Consider the following 23,198-nt stretch of genomic DNA (forward strand, 5'->3'; position numbering starts at 1 on the left):
GTCCTATCCTGTAGCACGCCATTTTGCGGCTAAACACAACAAAGATCTCAACTGTTTGAGGTACTATGTGATAGGATCAGTATTGCCCTTACGGAGAGGAGGCAACAGAGAGTTGTTATTGCGACAACTTGAAACACGTTACATATTGGAGTTCGACAGTAAATGGCCTAATGGCCTTAACAATACTGAAGATTTTTATAACTTTTTGTAGATCAGTACGAACTCGGCCTGTATAATATGTATCATTCTGTTCCTTCCTGGGGTATCTGTTCCATCTCATTAAGTCCGTGTAGGTTCATACCATTCTATCTGCCTTCATGTTTACGAGTAGTCAGGTTCCCTGTTGCTCATCATGACACATTACACTTGGCAGATATTTGTACATATTCTCTCTCCTGTACTTTGAGTATTGATAGACAGTCAGGTTCCCGGTTATCTATCGTGGGTTGACTACTATTTCAAATCAATAGCACTTTATCATGTAAAATAATATGAATTATTTTACATATTTATGTGTTATTTATATGTCTACATTTGTGCCGTCTCTTAACCAATTTTAAGATCATTGGTTTATAATTCTTCCCTTCACTTTTTATCACATTTTATCACATTTTATCACTATTTAATGTTTATAATATAGTCTGCAGTATTTTTTAAGACAACATGAGCTAGAAATTTATATTTTTAGAAATGCTATTTTAATGCAAAGAACATTCCCTTATTCTATGACGGGTAAAAATTGTGTTTTTGAGTGCATTCTTTGATATTCCATGAATTTGTATTTTATTGTCTTTATGAATATGCAGTCTGCACTTTATCTTTAGCCTCTTTGCACACTAGGCATGGTTGTCCTAGCTTTTTTGTGGTTGTTAGTTATAATAGCTCCGTCAAGCCTTATATTTATGGAAAGATGTTAATTCTTCCGGTATTACAATTTTAAGATTGTTTTCGATAATAACTTTTACTATCTTTGTTGGATAACTGTTATTTGCTCTTAACATCTACTGTATATATGATGTGTCTGGATTTAACCAGATAGTAGTTCCTTTTTAGGAATCTATGTGACAATTGAACTTTTTTTGTCTTCATGTATGAAATACATTATATGTTTATAATACAATATATACTAGCGCATTCATGCCGGCATTTGCAAAAAAATGTACTTGGAGCCTGCAACGAGATAGTCTGTTTTCCCTTGTTATTGGGGTCACATGACTCCTATGGGATCACGGGTTGTAGGCGGAGCACTTTAAACACTTTAAAAGCACTGTATTGCACACCAATGCCTTGCATGTGAACAAGGGCTGCAAAGCCCGAAACGCGTCATATTTTGGTTGACAATGGGAAAAAGCTGGTGAAATAAAAACACTTACCCGAATGCTGTGGTCTGTCTCCTGCTTCGCCGGTCCTGTTGGATTGGAGGTGGTCGTTTGGAGTTACTGTCGATATATATATATATATATATATATATATATATATATATATATATATATATATATATATATATATATATATATATATATATGTGTATGTATATATATCACAGTAGCACTCGTGTCTCAGAATCAATGACAAGGACTCCAGAGGTAATTTCAGGTAACTGATTTATTGCGGCTGACGCGTTTCAACCAGACCGGTCTTCCTCAAAGCCAGATTTACAAAATGTGATGGTACCCTATTACCTGAAAAAAACAATCCTTCCACCAACTAAAAACATAGACATGATATATGATAATGTGCTCTAGTCCTTGGAAAAAACAGACTTTTCTGTTTACATATTCATGTTGGAAAATGACTGTTCTTGCATATGTATCACAGCACATAAAAGTACCTTTTGTGAATTTATAACCAATTTATCACTTAGAAAATGGGTCTAATATAACAGCTCATTTTTGCATTTGACAATCTAATGCCATGTATGCCACAATCTGCAGAACAAAGCAAAGGGAGCACATAATCCACCAGTGACTGTATATTCAAATATCTATCAATATAAGCTAGCTTAGACTACATTCACTATTGCGCTCTTCACATACAAATAATAACCCACAAGTGTGCAAAAGCTATAGAAGTCAAAGTGACCCTCTCCATCCAATAATTTACAAACAAATGCTCCTCGTCGCCAAGGGTGCCTCATTGCACTTCAGGTCATACTTAAACAAATAAAAAACATGATGGTGCGAATCAAAAAGTGCCCAATACAGAATTCAGAATCAACAAGGACAAAATCCTACACTTAAAAAGAAAATGGGGCCAGTTCACTCTACCATCCCCTATGACACACCCAACATGCACATTGTCCCTGAGCCCCCCTGAATAAATAAAAGGTCCGTAATTAATGGGGGAAAGCCACAGGCAAAACCAGGGCCACGGAGAAAACCCTCAAAATGAAAGGAGGAGACAACGAAGCCGGAAGATTCGAAAGGGTGGACAAGTAAACCAACAAGCTGCATAGGAAAGGAACAAGGCAAAGCAAGAGGAACAAGCAATGGGTGAGAAAAATCTTACTGTAGTGAATCTATCCTCTCATGAACTAACCTTTAGTGACCACTCTCTCTTGGAGTTGGGCCAATCTTGACTATTCCCGCACCTGAATTGACATATTATTATTTATTAGGAAACTAAACTTGCTATATGTGTTTACGCAAAACAAAGGGAAAGCTGATACGAGAGTGGTAATGGTTCCTGGCTGTATATCTGATATCCTATCCATCGGAGATATCGACGGATTGGCTATGCTTAGGGAATTTGAACTAGGGGCCAAGGATTGTAAATCAGAAAGGGAGCTACTTCCAATATGGGTCTGGAAATTGATCAAACAAGCAGATCATGTGATCAAGACACTACACGTGTTGAAACGCATAGCGGTTATCGGATTAAAACTTATTATCAGCATCCTGTCTTCTGAGTGTGCGTGATACCTTTTGGAATTGCAGGTATTAAAATTACCGGCATTTGGGTACCACCGGCGGACGCACCACCTGACCTTGGGACTGATCCCGGAAGGGCCCTTTCTGTTGACTTATGTATATATATTTATATATATATACATATATATATATATATATATATATATATATATATATATATATATATATATATATACATATATTACTAATTAATTATTAAATTGGTAATAATCATGTCAATGTCTATTTGTTTTCTATTATATTCATATATATACATATGTATAAGTATATATATAATAGAAAACAAATAGACATTGACATGATTATTAATCAATTTAATAATTAATTTGCAAGGTTATTTTTTTTATGTATTTATTACTCAATTAACTTCCCACACTATATCCCCACAAACCTAGCCACCCATACTTTAAATATAGCTAAAATAAATAAGTGTAACACAATTTACACAATTCATAATCAATTAACTAATGATGTAACAATTCATAATTATTTTCCTAATTAATACCGTCTGAGGCTGTCCCTCCTTACCTTTTTATATATATATCCTTTTAAACACATATAAAGGTGGGTTACTTCTTCGTTATATCATTCTTATGGATCACTTTTGTGGCTCTAACTCAGTTGTTTGGGAAACAGATAATTTAATCTTTATATTTTCCTAAATAGATTATCGAGTCTGTGAAGTTTTTTAACTCACCTGACGAGAGAAGGTGTTTTATTTACATAGGAACCATTTATGAGAAGCTGATGTGGCTTATAAGTTTCGAGGTACGTGAATATAGACCCCCAATATAATCTGGCTGTTATTGCTGCTCCCTCTTTGGGTTTTCATTGTCTCCAGGATGTACTCACGTATCATTCTTTAATGGACTGATGAGTGTGAGTTTGGTCTATACCCGCTCTGATTAACTGTGTTAACATTTGTGCATTATTCCCCATAAGGGTCTATCTATAAATCACAAGGGATAGGAATAAAATCATGTGTTGCTTATACCTTATGCTGCGCTGGGACGCTCTCGGGCAGCCATGCGCTTTATAAATCAAATTTCATTTCATTTCATGCTTTTATTTGATTGCAATGAAAGTTGATGATAAGATGTTACATGTTCTTTACCCAATGGTTGGGCAGTATGAAATTATGTCTCTCTGCATATTCTATTGTGATATAATGTTATGAAATGTGACAAAATTTAACGAAATGAAATTGAAATGTGATATAATACGATAAAATTGTTCTGATGTATAGTTTTGTGTGTTCTGTTAAAAATGTTTTATGTTTTTTGAATACTGTCTTGGTAAACTTGAGGTAATATAACGAGATCATTATGAGATTTGTTGTGCAATACATATATATTTTTTAACTGTTATTTTTAAGGAAAATGTGTTACCAATTAACAATGCATTTTTAAAAGTTAATTTTTCTCGTTTTAGAACTTTGTGGGGAAGAAACTATGTATAAACCTGATGAAGGTGGTCTGACCATATGATCCACCGAAACGCGTTGCATGATAAAAGGAGAATTGTGTACTGTAGTGTTTAGAAAATAATTCTGACGTTTTTTCGCTGAATTTAATTTTCCTTCTAAACCTCCTTTTTTACGAATAGGAATTTATGTTTCCTTTCTTTTTATTGCTCTTCCCCGTTGTTTTAATTAGTGTTGAATTATTGTATTTTAACATTGCATTGTGTAATAAATTGTCCAGAATTTTTCATAATTTTGCTTGTGTTTTGCCTCATGAGTACAGTATTGTGTTAATCTATTTGTCTTTATATTCATTGTTTGTTGAACGTTGTGTCATTACAAAAAGGTGTCCCAAAGGGATTTCTTGCTTGACCTAATAGCCTAATTAATACCCCACCCTATATCCCTACACACCTAGCAACCCACAAGTAAAACAAAACTAAAATAAATCAGTAATACACGATGTACATAATCAATGATCAAATAAATTATTATTAATAAATAATTAATCAATTGTTAATTCATTATTACTATCTTCCCACCCTATATCCCTACAAATCCAACAGTCCACATCTAAAATATAATTACAATCAAATTGTATTGCACAATTTACATTATTAATTATCAATCAATGAATTAATAATTATTTGATAATTAAGTATTCATTAATTAATGTCCCATCCTAGGCTCCTGCAAACCTAGGAACCTGCAAATAAAAGGTAACTAAAATAAATCTGTATTACATAAGGAATATAATTAATTACTTATTATATAATTAATAAATAAATAAATAATGCATTGTTAAATATTATTTAACTTCCCACCCAATATCCCTACAAACCAAACCGCCCACCCCTAAAATAAAACTAAAAAATAAAGTTATTACACAATTTGCATAAATAATAATCAATCACAAAATTAACACTAGATTATTATTTAATTGTTCAATAATTATTACTTAACTTCCCACTCTAGATCCCTAAAAACCTAGCAACCTGCTATACCACTATAAATTACTAATATCAATATAACTAACAATTAAAAATCACTTACAATTGCAAACTATATATACAAATATTAACATTTATACAAACACTAATAACAAATACAATTAACATATGAACTAAAGCACATTAAGATGTTCATTTTTTTTTACAATTATATGATTGAAACCGATATTAACATAAATATTCTTAACAATATTACTTACCTAAAAAAATGATACTCTTGACAACGATATTTCAGAATCATAACATTTCCCCCCCCCGATATTTATGTCTCTCGATATTAAAAACTTGATATTTTGTCCAAATAACTTCCGTGCCTCCTCCTTTACTGTGCATGACTACTGTCTGCTCACTAGGCTGATGAGGATTGAATATGGTGGCAGTCATCACTATACTACCAAAAACAGCTGCCCATTGGACTCCCCTGCTTTAAATTATTCTGTTAGTCCACCCCAACCAGGTCCTTCACTGCCTCCATGTGAGACATGGATGAATCATGTATGGTTATTGTGTGCATACGCTGTGTATCTCTGTTACAGCCAAGGGATTCATTTTTATTTCACACACATGAGCTTTGCATAAAATAGTGGTTCGAGAGCCTTCCAAACAGCAATATGAATTGCAGCTGTTTTCCGCAGTATTCTTTAGGCCCTCTGTAGTGGACCAGACTCGATGGTATGGAGGATATATACCAGAGTGTTCCTTTGGAGGGCCTTTCCTGCTCCAATCTTCCCCAGAGGTGTTACCTCTGAGAGGTAGTTGAGTGAGAAAGCCTCTTTCTCTTGTGTTCCTTTATATTGGGGTCCTCCGACAAGGAGCCCCCATCCAACATACCTGCTGACAGTAGAAGGCAAAGACAGTGTTTTTCCCAGCCTAGGAGAAATATACAAAATTCAGGAACTGCATGAATCTGTTGCAGAAATGGACTGGTGAAATATGCAAATGTTATCTGCAAACTGTAAGTGGGGGACAGAAACCACAAGTCTTTGTGCCAGTATTTCTTGTCACCCAGTATCTGGGTCTCACACCAGGGGAGATTGAGCAAGCCTTTTGAGTTCCTGGTTTGGGGTCTCTGACTACCAACACCATTTGTCAGTTTGGAGGCCAGAAACCTGGAACATCTGTATTCTTCCAGTCCCACTAAAATCAATTGATTGCTTGAGAAGGTAGTGAAGATATCTCTGCACAAAGGACAGACTGCCTGAAAGAGGAGAGCTCAAAGAGCTACTTATAAGGAACAAGTGTTGTCCCACTATAGGCTGGATAAGGATTTGCAACATTAGGTTTTGTGCCTTGGTCTCTCCTCAGTGAGCCCAGGAGTGAAGCGATTTGCTCTGCATACCCATGGCAGTTTGGCACCACCAGAAAAACTGCAACTGTGCTCAGTGCTTTCATAGGATGAGCCGGAAGCACTTGTGTCCACTTGCCTGTACAAAAAAGACTTGGCGGTGTTCAGTGGTTACCACACCTTAAGCCTCAGCGCATATGATTGCTTGGCGCTAGAAACCAGTGCAACTGCAGATTGTTGTTGAGCATCGCAAACACATGATTAGAATCAATGTAATGACCCGGTTGGGTTTTCCAGTTATTAAAGTGTGGGCTTGATTTTGTGCTTAAGGAAGATACCTACAAAGAAGATTTCCATTGTCAAATTCAGCACAAGTCAATGCCCCATCTGCAGGGTGGGATTCGCACAGGCCTTCCTCTTCAATCAGAAGATGCATGCGTGCACTCTACCGCGGTACCAGATGTCACCACAGAAGCCAGCAGGGCAACTTATCCAGCACCTTTGCACTTGAAGCCACTGTGCAAATGCACACATTCATAGAGCAGTGCACCATCAGAGACAGCTGACAATACCCCACGACTAAGTCATGGTACTGTATACAACCAGGGACACATCGGCTTTTGAAATGAACTGGGGCAGCTATACCATTAACTTGAAGACCAGGAGACTTCTAATAATCTCAGAATAGGGCTAGTAGTGGCCCTGGCAGCAGAAAAAGCACATTGTGCCTTATGCCCCAAATAGAGGAGGCCTAAATATATAATGCATTGACTCTATCCTGGGTACTGATAGGAGCTTGGGGATAGTTTCAAATTAGGCTGCCTCATGTCCCCCTGCTAATCCTCCAGGAACTGTGCATAATATTTTTCCTTCATCCCTCAACAATTTCCTGTGTAGTATATAGTTGCATATCAGATTAAAGAACTTTTTTTTCTCAATAAAGCTCAGGCTGGACAATGATTTATTGATTGTGATGAATTGCTTTATTGAGATCTGAGTTTCTACTGCATCACACCTCCTTTAGTGAGCCTTGGGATGCTTACCTTCACTATCCTGAAGATCATGTACTAAAATGGTGTATGTGGTGCTCAGTTTCAGGTTTAACCAAAAAGTGGAGCACCAGGACACCAAGGGATTCTCCTTATTACAATTTGAGCCCAGTAATCTCTGTATCTCTAAATGTCTCAGACTGGGCTCAAATTGTAACAAGGAGAATGAGAGAGAGGAGAAGGGAGAGGTAGAGGGGAAGGGATAGGGAACGCGTGAAGAGAGGGGAAGGGAGAGGGGAAGGGAAAGGGAAGAGGGTGAGGGAAAGGGAGAGTGCGAAGAAAAAGAAAAAGTGAGGGGAAGGGAACTACCAAGAAATTCCCACAACGAGAAAGCATGAACCCATTAAACACAACTGATCACTGAGCAAATTTGTTAACAAATGGGGCCAAAATATGGGAAGATGTTTACCATGACACAGATAAATAATCAGGCAGATATCAATAACAGTATTAGCCAACCAACCTGGAGGCATTACCACCAGAAGTAAAAGACTCAGACTGATAAGACAAGCAGCCATGATGCATTATCATTTTTAACTGAAGAGTAGAAACCCCTTCATTGATGTCAACGTTTTGAGTAGTGAATGATTCACTAATAAACATCCAACAGGAATTTAACTTTGTATGCAGAATATATTGAGACAGAACAGATGTAACAAGTGGCCCCACCTCTCCCTCAGCCATCCCATTACATGGTCCCTGCTCATATATATCAACATGCTCTTTGAAGATAGGCCAGTGGCCTGGACCTCACCATCTCCCAGGTACTGCAGGAGTCCCAGGTCAATTGCCCGCTTCCACTTGGAGTCCTTCTGAAGGGCAATGCCGTAGCCTGTGGTTGCAAACACCTTCCCGCTGCCAATGGTCACCAGCTTGCAGCCCTCATCCTTCCCGGCCATGTAGTTTAACACTGCAGCGTCATAAATGAAGGCGTCCAGCTTCCTAGAACCATAAAGATAGGACTTGAGTCACCCAGCAAAGGAGTGTAACTAAGGGAGGATATTGAACGGGCCACCAATGTGACAAATCTAAGAGTGTTGTTGCAGTTGGATGTGACAGATACACACACCAGCTTCATCCAAGCTCCTTCCAGATTACAAATATGAAGGTGACAAGGTCAAAGGCTTCTGAATTTGGGATAGAAAGAGTGACAAATTTAGGCTGGTATTTTAGAGCCTCAATGTGAGGTGAATTTACAGATAAGAAACTGAGGGGCATATGACCATGTTCCTATCACCACTGGAACGTCAATTTTTGTGACCTTTCCTTGGCGATAGGGACTTCGCCTTATTTACAAGGCAGCGTTAAGCCACTTAACGTGGCTTAAAGCTGCCTTGTAAATAAGGCCCCATTTCATGCTAAGCTTAGCGTGAAAGGGGTGGGCAGGGGGTGCTACACTGCAACACCCATTGATTTTAATGCTGCCCCCTATTTACAAGGGCAGCGTAAATAGGAGGCAGTGCCAAAATTAAGACCAGGAAAAACCTGGTCTTAAGTTGGCAAAATGAGGAAAAATGCTATATTTCTTCTCGTTTTAGCTTTTTACTGTTTATGTACAGGAAGGTCCCCCTTTCTGCACATAAACAATCTTTAAAAAAAAAGACATTCTGTGACTTCCGTGTGTGCTGTATTAAGCAGCACACATAGAAGTGACATAATGGCATTTCAAGTTTGTTTATGTACAAACAATCTTTCCCCCACATGCAGAAACCCATGCACAATGGTGCAAGAGTGAATGCGTTGGCACTACACTGACAAGTATAGAGCCAGCACAGGGGAAAACGCAGGGCTGCACCATATTGTTGTAAATATGGTGCAGCCTTGCATTTCTGAAATGGCGGAGAGAGGCATTAAGCCATGACGGCTAACGCCTCACTCCGCCACTCCTGTTGTACATATCGCCCTGAGTTTTTGGCAGTTGGTAGTTTGCCCATTTTGCCCTAAAGCCCTCATTCCAAGTTTATGGTAGTACTGATTCAGCCAGTAACCACGATTACTGCCATAATCGTAATTACAAATTCTGCGGGAAAATCACACTCTCAGGGGGATATGCACCAACAGAAGTGGCTGAGTGAGGCCTTAGCCATCATGGCTTAACGCCTCACTCCGCCACTTCAGAAACGCAAGGCTGCACTATATTTACAACATTGTAGTGCAGCCTTGTGTTTTCCCATGTGCTGGTGCTACACTAAGCAGTCACCCTTGGTGTCTGCTTGCAGGGGAAAGATTGTTTATGTACAGGAAGGGCCCCCTTCCTGTACATAAACAATCTTGAAATGCCATTTTGTCACTTGTATGTGTGCTGCCAAATGCAAGTCACTGTCATTTTTTTAAAGATTGTTTATGTGCAGGAAGGGGGAACTTCCTATACATAAACAATAAAAGGCTTTTTGCTTTTTCCATGTGTGCTGCACAAGGCAGCACACATGGGAAAAGCAAAAACGAGGAGAAATATAACATTTCTCCTTGTTTCGCCATTTTAAGACCAGGTTTTTCCTTGATCTTAATTTTGGAGCTGCCGCCTATATACGCCACCCTTGTAAATAGGGCGCAGCGTCAAAATCAATGGGTGTTGTGGTGGAACGCCCACCGCAACACCCACTGCCCATCCCTTTCACGCTAAGCATAGCGTGAAAGGGGGCCTTATTCACAAGGCAGCGTTAAGCCACGTTAAGTGGCTTAACGCTGCCTTGTAAATAAGGCAAAGCCCCTATCACCACGGATATGTCACAAAAAGTGACATTCCCGTGGCGATAGGGGCTTGTACATATGCCCTTCAGTGTCATTGCTCTGAATGCGTCATCTGCCAAAAGTATGTGAAAATTGCAGGTGGGGGAATAGCCCCAAAGTGAGGAATTACTTTGGGAATCTGATGCGGAAACACCAATTCCGGTGGTAATTCCTCATTTCTCAGGTCACGTTGGTTTTCCCGGGGTGTAAGTAATTGTTTATGTTTATTTTTCTTGTATTGCACACACTGCAGATTTAGATTGATGTGGGTGCGGTAATACTGCATCAATATTCCTGTGTACCTGAGAATAAAGGCTGTATTGTAGGTATTCTTTTTAACAAACAAACATGATCAGAGAGAGAATTGAATTACATGGAAGCAGATGTTGTTCCAGACATATTCAGGCATGGTATTGCATACAAGAGATATAATTAATTTAAGTAGCTCTAAGAGGATTTCAAGATAATTACAGCTATACAAATGTCTCACCCCCAGGGTGAACCAGGTCCTCCCTTCCAATGTAAGGAAGTATGCCAACTTGGGAGACCTGAGCATGTCCACAGCCATTGAACCCTGTGTGAATGAAGCAGCATCCCTATCAGATCTATTGCTATCTTGATCTGCTGCTTTTCACCAATCATGCTGCATAAGGTCTACTCTCAGTGAATCTCAAATATCTTTGGGCCTAGATGCCCATGGTTGCAGCAGTGCAGGTGTCTGCCGCATCATTACATGTGACTATATCTCGCCTCCAGTCTCCTTCCACAGGGACAGGGTATCTACACCAGTGGGTTGCGATTGTGTGCTTCACTAACAGCAATACCATTGCGATGAAGCGTTGAGAGTGGCATGGGTATAATTAAGAAAACTTAATAAAGTTACTATTGAGTCTATGGGCCTGATGACCGAAATGGCGCATTTACAATTTTCTGATATTTATTGATTGATTGATTGATAATTAATTTTTGCAAATCGCTATAGCAAATCACAAACTTCTTAGTATGACACTGTGTTTGACACTGTTAGTGATTCAGTGTGTTGCAAATATTCATGAGGCAGGTCGCAGTTTGCGACCCATTGTGAATGGCTACAATCACAGGTATGGTGGCCTGCTGGGGTCAGCAGACCACATGTCTATGATTGCCTTTTAAATAAAGCAATATTTGTTTTTGTAATGCAGCCGGTTTTCCTTAAAAGAAAACCGGATACATTTAAAAAATAATAATGAAAAGCTACCTTTTCATTTTTTAAGAACAGACAGTGCTCCGGGAGATCCAGTGGCGGCTGCCAGCTATGGGGACTTATGGAAATAGAGGGCAGGAGGGGAAGAAAAAGTAACATAAATAAATCACATACTTGGCTGCACTCCTCCCTCCGGTCCTGATCGTCTTCTTTCCTGTAGCTTGGGTCCAGACAGATCCCTTAACCAATCCTGGCTCTATTCTCATGCTGTGAGAGCAGTGGCAGAATTGGATGGAACTGGCTGGCTGGATGCTCCTTTAGGCCCTGTAGGCCTGTGCTTGGTCTCCACCCAGCTGTCTAAGATAGCTAGATGGAGAGCTTCAAAGTGCGCATGTCACTTCAACCAGTGCAAGACAGTCGGCCAAAATGACATGCGCACTCTGGAGCATGCAGCCAGCCACTGCTCCTGTCCTCTGCTGCCAATCAGCAGCAGAGGACTCGCCCCGCTGGGAAGGCTGGATGCTGCAGTGCAGCGAGTGCGTTTGTCAGAAAAGTAAAATGGCAATGAAATCTTTTCATTGTCATTTTATTTTTCCTGTGAAGCTCGTAGCTGAGAGGGAGGCGACCAGTCATGGCTAGTGCAGGTAAGAGTGGTAGGGTGGGGCGGTATGGGAAGTCAACAGATGACGGTATAGGGAAAATAAAATGTAAAAAAAGAAAAACGCTTACCTTGCATTTTCCGAATCGCTGACTCGGCGATGCCGCGAGCGCAAGGTAAGTGGTTTTTAATTTTTTTTTATTTTCCCTATTCTGTCGTCTGTCGAATTACTGGAGTTGGTGGTAACTGAATGTTTTTCGACCGCATTGCCGGCCGCAAAACATTCATACATACCAGTTCTATTCGATATGAGGAAGGGACGCTTTAAACACACCCCTTTCTAATACCGAATCGCAAAAGCAAAATGCGAATCGGTAACAAGTTGCTGAGTCGCATTTTGCCTTCTCTACATGGCAAAATGCATTTTCAGGTCGCAAACTGGACTGGTAAAATGCTTTGTATATCGGGCCCTAAATCTTTATGGACACGTGTCATTTGCAATGTGGTGCAAGTTACATTATCCCACATATATGTTCAAGGGGACAGACGTAAGTCAGATGAAAGAAGCTAGCATGTGGCACTCTGCCTCCAGGGCAAATATGTTACCTGGAGTTATGAATTTTATGTGTTTTTTCGGGTGCGCTATAAATTATATGTACGAATGTAAAATGCAACAATTTATTCCTATGGTTCATCGAGTTCGTTGTCATTTGTTTATAGCAAAAAATGTAATGAATAAGGGCTTAAGTCTTAATGTGGAGCTTGTTGCTTCAACCCACGACTCCAAGCACTAATGTCATATCATTAGCAGAAAGAAACACCTCTGACCTGTGTCTTTCTATTCTCTTACGAGCTATCGTAAATTGAAAGGCATCATCATTTCAATGAGGTTTTGCTGCATACTGGACAAGGGCTACAATATAATGGTTGCCCGGTTTCCATCTCTAATGCTCTGACTAAACATTACTCCATTGCTGTTACACCCACAATCGCTCCATTCACTCATTGGTGATCCCCGCAGGACAGGACTCTGAGCAGAGGCGGCAGAGGGAAGGGCTGTGTGCGAATATGTTTTTAAGCACATTTGTACCGTCCACCCACAACAGTCATTGAAAGGTGTGAAAATGTATGCTTTTTCCTAAAGAGGAGACGGCTGGACTATGGGAAGCTTCATTTCGGGTTTCTTTGGTTTCGTACCCCATTTTCAGGCTGGTCAGGGCGTCCTCGACTGAGCGCTGGTTGTATTTCACCATGTGTGTGTGCATGTCCGGGTAGTTACTTCGGATGTTCCTCTCAGTGCTTCCATTGGGGACCGTCCCAAAGCGGAAAGGCGGGTATTGCTCCTGGGGTTTCTGGAACTGGAAGACAAACCGAAGAACATATGTACATGCATCATAACCCCATAAAACCTATAGCGATTGTGTTCTGGCAAACAAGCTCACCAAATACCAGCCCCTGGTCTCTCTTAGCAAGCTTCTGGTTCTCAACTCCACTCCCCATGGCCTCTCTTTGCATGTTTATGGTTCCCAGGTAACACTCACTGTGGCCTCTCTTAGCATACTTATAGCTCCCAGGTACCACTCCCCAGGGCCTATACTGGCATGCTTACTTATGGTTACAGGTACCACTCGCTGTGGCCTCTCTTAGCATGCTCAGGGTTCCCAGGTAACACTCACTGTGGCCTTTCTTAGCATGCTTATAGCTCCCAGGTACCACTCCCTATGGCCTATACTGGCATGCTTACTTATTGCTCCCAGGTACCACTCGCCGTGGCCTCTCCCAGCATGTTTATGGCTCCTAGGTACCACTCCCCATGGCCTATACTAGCATACTTACTTACGGCTCCCAGGCTTCTCTTAGCCTATACTGGCATGCTTACTCATGGCCTCTCTTAGCATGCTTATGGTTCCCAGGTACCACTTGCCGTGGCCTCTCTTAGCATGCTTATGGTTCCCAGGTACCACTCGCCGTGGCCTCTCTTAGCATGCTTATGGTTCCCAGGTACCACTCGCCGTGGCCTCTCTTAGCATGCTTATGGTTCCCAGGTACCACTTGCCGTGGCCTCTCTTAGCATGCTTATGGTTCCCAGGTACCACTCGCCATGGCCTCTCTTAGCATGCTTATGGTTCCCAGGTACCACTTGCCGTGGCCTCTCTTAGCATGCTTATGGTTCCCAGGTACCACTCACCGTGTCCTCTCTCAGCATGTTTATAGCTCCCAGGTCCCACTCCCCAGGGCCTATACTGGCATGCTTACTTATGGTTACAGGTACCACTCGCCGTGGCCTCTCTCAGCATGTTTATAGCTCCCAGGTACCACTCCCCAGGGTCTATACTGGCATGCTTACTTATTGCTCCCAGGTACCACTCGCCGTGGCCTCTCTCAGCATGTTTATGGCTCCTAGGTACCACTCCCCATGGCCTATACTAGCATACTTACTTACGGCTCCCAGGCTTCTCTTAGCCTATACTGGCATGCTTACTCATGGCCTCTCTTAGCATGCTTATGGTTCCCAGGTACCACTTGCCGTGGCCTCTCTTAGCATGCTTATGGTTCCCAGGTACCACTCACCGTGTCCTCTCTCAGCATGTTTATAGCTCCCAGGTCCCACTCCCAATGGCCTATACTGGCATGCTTACTTATGGTGACAGGTACCACTCGCCGTGGCCTCTCTTAGCATGCTCATGGTTCCCAGGTAACACTCACTGTGGCCTTTCTTAGCATGCTTATAGCTCCCAGGTACCACTCCCCATGGCCTATACTGGCATACTTCCTTACGGTCCCAGGTACTACTTGCTGTGCTTCTCTTAGCATGCTTATGGTTCCCAGGTACAACTCACTGTGGTCTCTCTTAGCATGCTTACTTATGGCTCCCAGGTACCACTCACCATGGCCTCTCTTAGCATGCTTGTGGTTCCCAGGTACCAAGTGCAGTGGCCTCTATTAGCAAACGTATGGCTCCTAGTTACCTCTCCCCATGGCCTATACTGGCATGCTTACTTATGGTTGCAGGTACCACTCGCCGTGGCCTCTCTTAACATGTTTATAGCTCCCAGGTACCAATCCCCATGGCCCATACCGGCATGCTTATAGCTCCCAGGTACCACTCCCCATGGCCCATACAGGCATGCTTATAGCTCCCAGGTACCACTCCCCATGGCCCATACAGGCATGCTTACTTATGGTTCCCAGGTACCCCTCCCTGTTGCCTTTTTCATCATGCTTATTGTGCAACATGGCCTTCAAGACCCTGGGAAAGACAGTTTTATGCACAAAGCCTTGCTCTCAGCCTTTCTCGTAGAGGCAGTGTGACACATCTCTATCGGTACCTGTTGTTTCTCCATATATTGCATACAGTGAGTTCTGTCGCAGGGTGCCCAAAGAAGTCCCTTAGAGCTCCCATGTTAGCGAATGCGCCAACATCGCTCTTTGTTCACACATGCTCTGACCCTTTCCCTCTGTGTTCAAATCTTACCTTCTTATCGCTGAGCCCGGACACCGTGTCGATGTACTGCTCCTGGATCATAAATGCAGCCAGGTTTGCCGTGTAGCTCGCCAGGAATATGACGGCAAAGAAAGCCCAGACGAGCACCATGATCTTGCTGGTGGTGCCACGTGGGTTTTCTATGGGTACCGAGTTGTTGAACACAAGTGCCCAGAGTAGCCACACTGACTTGCCAATAGTGAAGCTTGGACCGCCAGACCCTGGAAGAGAAAGTGAGAAAAGGGAACATAAGGCTTTGCTCGGTTACGCCGATTAAAGTATATTTCAGCTGCAGATCCTCTAACAGATTGTGAAACAGTAAATTTCCTACAGGAATAGGAATATGATAGGAATTTGTAACATTGCCTACATATGGCGTGCTCCAAGGTCCAAAGGCATGTGTCTGTGAATTAAACATCGGCAAGAGGAGGCATTGTGGCATTATGACCTCCACATGAGCCTCCATGGTGAGTGACCTGGGATCCAGAAAGAGAGAATGGTCTCTCTGAGTCCTACTGTGGCAATGAGAAACATTTCTAGGGAGACAACAGGGAAAATGATTGATGGTCAAGTGTTACCTGTAGAAATTATATTTGAAAGCTTATTCAGAAGAAGGGGTGCACCTTTAAACTCTGAGACTCAATGAAGATTGTTGTAAATTAGTTCTTCATGTAGCATGGCTGACAGTGGTTATTAGTCCTTCCTTTGTGTTCTTACCTCCTTAGCCTCTCAGAATACCTATCTGTGTACTAACTTGTACCGAGCTGTTCTACTCTTTTCAGTTGATGATCTGGTCAGCTGGCGAGGTGTGCGCTCAGCTGGATCTTACAATAAATCTACATGTAACTAACTAGAAGTGTCCTGAGATCTATCTACAATCAATCCACAACAAAGATACCGTGTGATGACGGCCTCCACTACATGTGCTCTGCCACCTGAGACGAATGGGGCAATGATAAAGTACTATATGGAGGTGGGTGCATGTGTTTAAAAGGAGAAATATAATGCTAGGCAATATCAAACAATTTATAAGGAGTGGAAATTTTGATCGATTTCGTTTTTGGCTTTAGATGGTAGAATTGGTTTCAAAGGGTTAGAAAGGAACTGTGAGAGCATGATGTTGAATCATGTTGTTACGCTTTTGAAGTTGAAAAGAAGAGCTTTATGTTGAAAAGAGTGTACAACGGGTGATTCTGAAGGTCCTTCAGTGGAGACCTCTAGGGTGTTAGCACTAGCTTAGGCGTGCAATCTTTGAACCTCAATAGTGTGAGTATGGATCACTAACAATCCAGGTTGGCAGGATCCGGGTTCAATGCTAATGATAAAAAAATAAACATAGGACAGGTATACGTGCTGTATCAATTACGTATGATTTACAGCATAGTACTAATGGACTGCTATATGTTTGTAAAGAAAAAACAAGGTAACTACTACCTTTGTTCTTAAAATTTGGTATTGTTATTATACTGTTGCGTTAACTTTTTGATGGTTATGATTTCATTTTATGTCGCAGGAGGCTTGGGACATTTTCTAAGTTGAACCAAAAATGTTATTTAGAAGTGTATTCAAAAAGAAAAAATTTGAAAGTGTATAGCAAAAAGGTATTTTATAGAGTCTATCATGATGTGTTAATGCATTCTATGAAATGTACTATGTTTTTTTTACAGTCTTGTGGTACTAGTGTGAACATACCAATCTTTTGAGTGAATAGTTTATGAAGAGGAAGTGTTGTCTTAGAATTTTTAAAGCCCTGAGCAAGACATATTTTGGGTCCCCTGTTCATAATTTACCTGCCCATTTTCTGTTAATTCAAGCCCGCATGCTGCCAAACAAGTTTTCAGACAACAACAGTTGAAATATGTCTTTTGAGGGCCTTCAAAAATACTTACGAGGCCACTGTGCAAATTGAGAGTGACTCAGGTATACAGGTTGGCAGTGAGAAGAGAGGCTGAGCTATTGGTAAAGACACAGGTGAGCTAGATAAGAAGAAAGTTTACATTCCCAGAGGCCCCCTTGGAAGTAGAGGTAGGCGGAACTCATGGAGTTTGACTCCGTGGAATTCCGCAGTTACATGAAAACTCTGCCAGATTCCGTGGAGTTCTGCGAGCCGCCAGAATTCGGCACATTGCGAAGCTCACACAGATTTTTTGCGCCAAATCTTGTTTTTTGCTGCAAAATCTGTGTGAATGGCACCATGGGCACACCAGAGGGCGCCGCCGCTTCTTTGCTGCTGCTCTGGTAGATTTTTCTACTTGACTATCAGGTTTCTCACAGCGAAGCGTCAATACCGCCCATAATCACCCGTGTTCAGAAAATCTCACTAGGTGCCCTCTAGCACCCAAAAATGGCAGTAGGGGATGCCAATTCTCATTCACCAACTTACCATTGGTGAGCTGCGCATGAGAAATCTCTGCCACATGGCGGTTGACAGAGTAACGTGGAGTAGCCAAAACTCCGCGAAATCCACCGGCTGAGCGGAATTTATCGCCCACCCCTACTTGGAGGGTGAGGGCCCTGGGCAATTGTCCACTTTGACTATGCCACAAAATGTCCACAAAATGTCACTGTGGTGAGGCCATCATGAGCGTTTTATTAAAAGTTGTCAATGATTTACAAAGTTGCTTAAGTTATTTATAAATTGCATTATGTGACTTGGGAAGGTGTAACTGATTTAAAATGGATGAAAGTAGTTTTCAAAGAGGTGAGGTGGATATCGAAGAGGTGAATGCGACTGTCGAAGGTAAGTGATCAATGAAGCTCTTAAGTAACAAACTGAAGATTTAAGTGATTAACGGGCATGTGCACGAGATTAAATAGGAAGTTACGTGATTAACAAACGTGTTTACAGGGTAGTGATTCATGCAGAAGAATGTGATGGTAAATACCCAGAGTGGGCTAGTGATAGGTGAACGGTATGTGCTATAGATGACAAGGAGGGGACTAGATAAGTGAACCAGGGAGCTGAAAGCAGGGTGAGGGTTAAGCATAGGTATTTGATCATCAGAATAGATAAACAGTTGGATAGAGATAAAGCAGTATTTTTTAATTCAGGTTCATTTTCGCCACCATTATTCTCTAGAAGATCTAAATTAAAACCCCATCCATGGCTTTGCGCTTATCCTGTGGGTTTAGGGCTTGTCACTCCTTTCTCAAAGCCGCCTCCTCCTCCCTCTGGTTCCCGCCATCTTCCCTGCCATCCCTCCCTGCTGCAGTCAGGCGATTAACCTCCAAGGTCAGCACTACTCCGAATCTGGCGTCTCTGGGGCCGCAGAAACTGGGGCAGGAGGATGTCTGAAGTCATTGGATCAAACGGAGTAAAAATATCTATGCAAAGATGCCAGGGCATCATGTGGAAGGTGCATTTATTAAACAGCGAGCTGCCTCGGAGTGGGCTGTTAGTCTCTATGAGATCTGATGCGTGGGCACAGGGGAAGGGACTTCCTGGGGATTAGGTACTCTCATCCAGGGCTTACCACTTGCTGGCGTCTGAAAGCCCTAGCTCAGGCTAATGGCTTTGATGAGGGGCCCAGAACAAGGGCCCGGAGCCGACAAGGTTGTCCAGCTGACAACATCAAAGGACCAGGATCGATTGCTAATATGACGAATCCCAGCACAAGCCTCCTCTAGCCTGACTACATCTTGGAATAACGCGCTGGGAAAGGGCTCCATCACATCCTTGAGATCAGAGGCGACCAAAACTTATCACGGATTACAAACTAAATATGGTTGGCCTCGTGCTAGCAACTTCTCAGAGATCAGACATTTGCCTGCCACAGCGGTCACCTCATTGCAAACAATGAAAGCACTGGTCTAGAGAAGACCCCCATCTCAGAGGCCTGGACGGCCCTGCCACAAGGACAACCACATCTCACAGGCATGGACAAACCTGATCTGAGAAACATCTCTCAGCCCAGCACAACCTGTGATCATTTGGGAAGTCCTGGCTGGCACAGAGAGGGCCATCACTCACCCCAGCTGCGTGTTAGTACTTCCTTCAGGTGGCAAAGGACCGGTCTGGGGCCTTTTATTATGTTTTCCCTTGTGTCTATGACTGAGAATGCGCATGCAGCGTAAATGTGATCTGATGGCCCGGTTTCACAGGACAGCTCCTGGAACATCATGGATGGGGTGTTCAGGCTGGTTGTATCTGGTCCCCTGTCAGGGAACCATGGAAACTGATGGGAGGAACTTGGAGGAGAAGGGAGACAGGAGAGTCAGGTATGTGAGGAGTCCAATACGGTGGCTGTCCACATCTAGACTAAATTCAAGGCTGTGCTAGCCTTATAGCCTTACCCCCCCCCTCTCATATTTAGTCTGCGAGGGGTCTCAGGCCTCCGGGGTCAGGTATGGCTGCAGTAAGCCTTTCCTTCAGGGTGATGAATCACTGCTGGTGAGAAGAGGATCACCAGATCTATGGAAACTAGTAGGTGCCACTGCTCTGAGGGGTCACCCGCTGCAGACTGATGACAAGCTCCAGGTGGTCATATTTAATCTGCCTAACATGGCCGATTGAATATGGTAGCCTGAATTCAAACGTGGGTACCAGCATGAGAACTAAGTAGTTAGTGTCAGATGTTTCAAAGGAGAGCACTGTCTGAGCCTTCAGGTCAATGAAATGATCATTTCCCCATCATGCAGGGGCGTAACAAAGGCTCCCACGATGTGCGAGAGGCTTACACATACTGGAGTGGGCCCCGTCAGCCCCAAATGATGTGAGTGTAAGGGGCCCCATCAACATATCTTGCAGGGGGGGGCTCAAGTTTTGTTACGCCACTGCTATCATGCATGCTGGTGCCACTGCGAAGGTGCCTCTGTGAATGCCAGGATTATACGAAACTGTACAATGGTGTCTCGAGGCGCTGCATTTACTTCTACCGGGGACAAGAACACATCAATAATAATGAAACAGAACAATGTCTCCCTCTTCCAGTGATCCTTATGTTGGCTTCTGGCAGACAAAACGGAGGGGCAGCTGTCATCAGCAGAAGGAGAAGAAGCATAACTGCCTGGAAGAGCTTTTTTTGATGTTTAATGATGGAGAATGATTCCAAAAGAAAGATAGTGAATAGTAAACTGGGATGAAAGAGGCGGGAACACTCTCAAAGGGCTAGAGCAAGATGTTAAAAGGTGTGCTAGGGCATTCTGAGAGGAACACTTGAGTCCAAAGGAAGAGCCCAGCACCGTTCAAGCTCGGAGTGAGAGGTGTCACCCCATATGCCCATATGATCATTCAACTGAAGGTCGTGCACACAAATAAACTTCAGAACTGCCTGACAGGTAATTGGGTAATCAGAGTAAAATGTTATATTGCATATGTAAGTCTACCTTCCCTACAGTGATTGTGCGTGTTAGTGTCTGAGGACTGCGGGGTGCCCTATAAGCTGAGTGCAAGAAATTGGCTTACTGGTTGAGACGGGTGGGAACCCAAATTAACCTGTGGTCAGCCCTCTGGTAACTTGGCACAAAGCTGTCCGACTTAACTTAGAGGCAATGTGTAAAGTATTTATGTAACACACCACAGTAATAAAGTGAAAACACAACACTAGAAGATCCCACACAAGGAGAAATCCCACAACTATTTAGAAAAATAGAGTGAAATTTAAATTATTTGAAACAAAAATCCAATACTTAGAACCGGAGATATGCAATTTTAAAGATTTAGGCAAAAAGAGTGCTGAAAAGCACAACATATCAAATGTGGTTATCTGGTTGCATCAGACCTTCACAAAGTTGCAAGTTCAGACTGACTATAATGGAGTGTGGGCTCGATACAGGACCAAGTTAGGCTGCTGAACAGAGTACCTTAAATTCTGATTGCAAAGTGTTGCGAGGTCCCACTTCGGGGATGTGTTGCTCAGCGGCTGTACCAAGGACCATGAAAATGTGTACGCATCTTTGCAAAGTTTATCAATTTGAGGCTATGCATAATGCTTCCAGGATACTCTCTGATTAGATGCAAATATATGCAAAAGCATGAAAGCAAAATTGATGATTCTTTGCTTTCAATACAAAATGTTCATTAAGAAAATGCAACTAGGAAAAAATGTTTTGCTAAACTACTGTGTATTTTTAGGTACCGTTTCTTTGAAGCATCATTTAGTAAAATGTGTTGATACATGCTGGTATTTCCCAAAAATATTCATAGTGGAAAATCAGAGTAAACAGTTTCAACAAAATTATATGAAACATGAAAATAAACGAGCACTGGCAAAGCCAACAGGTATGACATTGGTGTCCAGCCTTTTGTTTTTGTCAATGCGTGTCTTGTTTTGACATGGTTTACGAGCTGGGCGCTCATAATTACAACAAACATTGGCAAAGGCAAAAATATTTTGGTCTCAAAAAAACCTACATTGCCACAGTCAGTTCCTGGCACTGAATAACACTACTTTGTGTGCTGATATGCTCCTTGTGAAAGAGGAGAATGCTGTCACTCACAGTGAAGCCAGCCGGTAGATAGATAGATAGAGAGAGAATTGTAATAAAAAAAAGGTCTTCTTAACGCCAGAATTAAATAGTTGCCCAATTCTTAAATAATTTCACAAAAGTGCACCCATGCCATATGTCCTTGCATTAGTGTAGATGTACAGTTTTCATGAATTCACAAGTATTTACAGAAGTAGGTCAGGAAATCGTACTCCTAGAAAATATTTGAGAACTGCACAATAGCATGAGCAAATATGCATGTATAGATTTGCTTAAGCAGAAATCTGTTGAGTGGTTCATACTCCCACTAACCACTTTGTACTCCAACCCTGGAAGAAGTTTTATTTCTGCCCTTGTCAGGAGTAAATTTCAAACCTTTCTCTATATGAGAAAATATTAGAGACAAGTTGAGGAAAACATGCAAGTTAGTAGGTTTTCACAGTCTCAACAGGACATTTCAACCATGGCGAACTATTACTTACAGCGACCTCCAGCCCCACTATGTGGATCTGCCGAAAGGTGGCTAAATAAGGGAATTGCTAGTATTCAAACCTTACTATGGTATGAGCCCTAGCATAATCAGAGAAGCTATTACCAGAGCTCTCATATAATGAGATTGTAGCCATAATTTGTTGTCGCACTACATGGCACCAAAGGGACAAATTAATTTTGTTACAGGAAAAGTAGATTTATGGAGCAACATGTCCCATGGACAAGCAGATATTTTATTAAATTCTACACCCCTGGGTATCACTTGTGGGACAACACTCTCAGCAGGCAGAATCCAGGTTCATGGTGGTTCGAGCATTTTCTGCCCGTAAGACTCTGATTAGGAGGCCAGCAAACTAGCCCTTGCAGTCCTGAGTTCAAGATGCAGGTCAGTCCTTCTCACTTAGGTAGCAGGTCAACAGGGAAGCAGAGTAGCAGGGAAGTAGAGTAGCAGTCCTTCTTCCTGCAGAGCAGCACAACAGTCCTTCTATAGTGTCTTCCACAGCTCCAGTGAGGGATTAAAGAGTTGGGTTTGAGGGTCCAATATTTATA

The 23,198-nt window shown here is 42.1% G+C and overlaps 1 protein-coding gene across 1 annotated transcript in view; it reads right to left on the reverse strand.

Annotated features, from left to right (window-relative positions):
• GRIN2C (glutamate ionotropic receptor NMDA type subunit 2C) overlaps window positions 1-23,198 on the reverse strand; it is a 280,395-nt gene that overhangs the window by 25,902 nt on the left and 231,295 nt on the right. The window contains exons 8-10 of the mRNA XM_078650813.1: window positions 15,723-15,952; window positions 13,445-13,605; window positions 8,491-8,678 (exon numbers count right to left, since the gene is read on the reverse strand). Of these exons, the coding sequence (XP_078506939.1) occupies window positions 8,491-8,678; window positions 13,445-13,605; window positions 15,723-15,952 (579 nt within the window). The remainder of the gene's footprint in view (window positions 1-8,490; window positions 8,679-13,444; window positions 13,606-15,722; window positions 15,953-23,198) is intronic.

The sequence above is a fragment of the Lissotriton helveticus genome, chromosome 7, assembly GCF_964261635.1.
Source record: "Lissotriton helveticus chromosome 7, aLisHel1.1, whole genome shotgun sequence".
Lineage (NCBI taxonomy): Eukaryota > Metazoa > Chordata > Amphibia > Caudata > Salamandridae > Lissotriton > Lissotriton helveticus.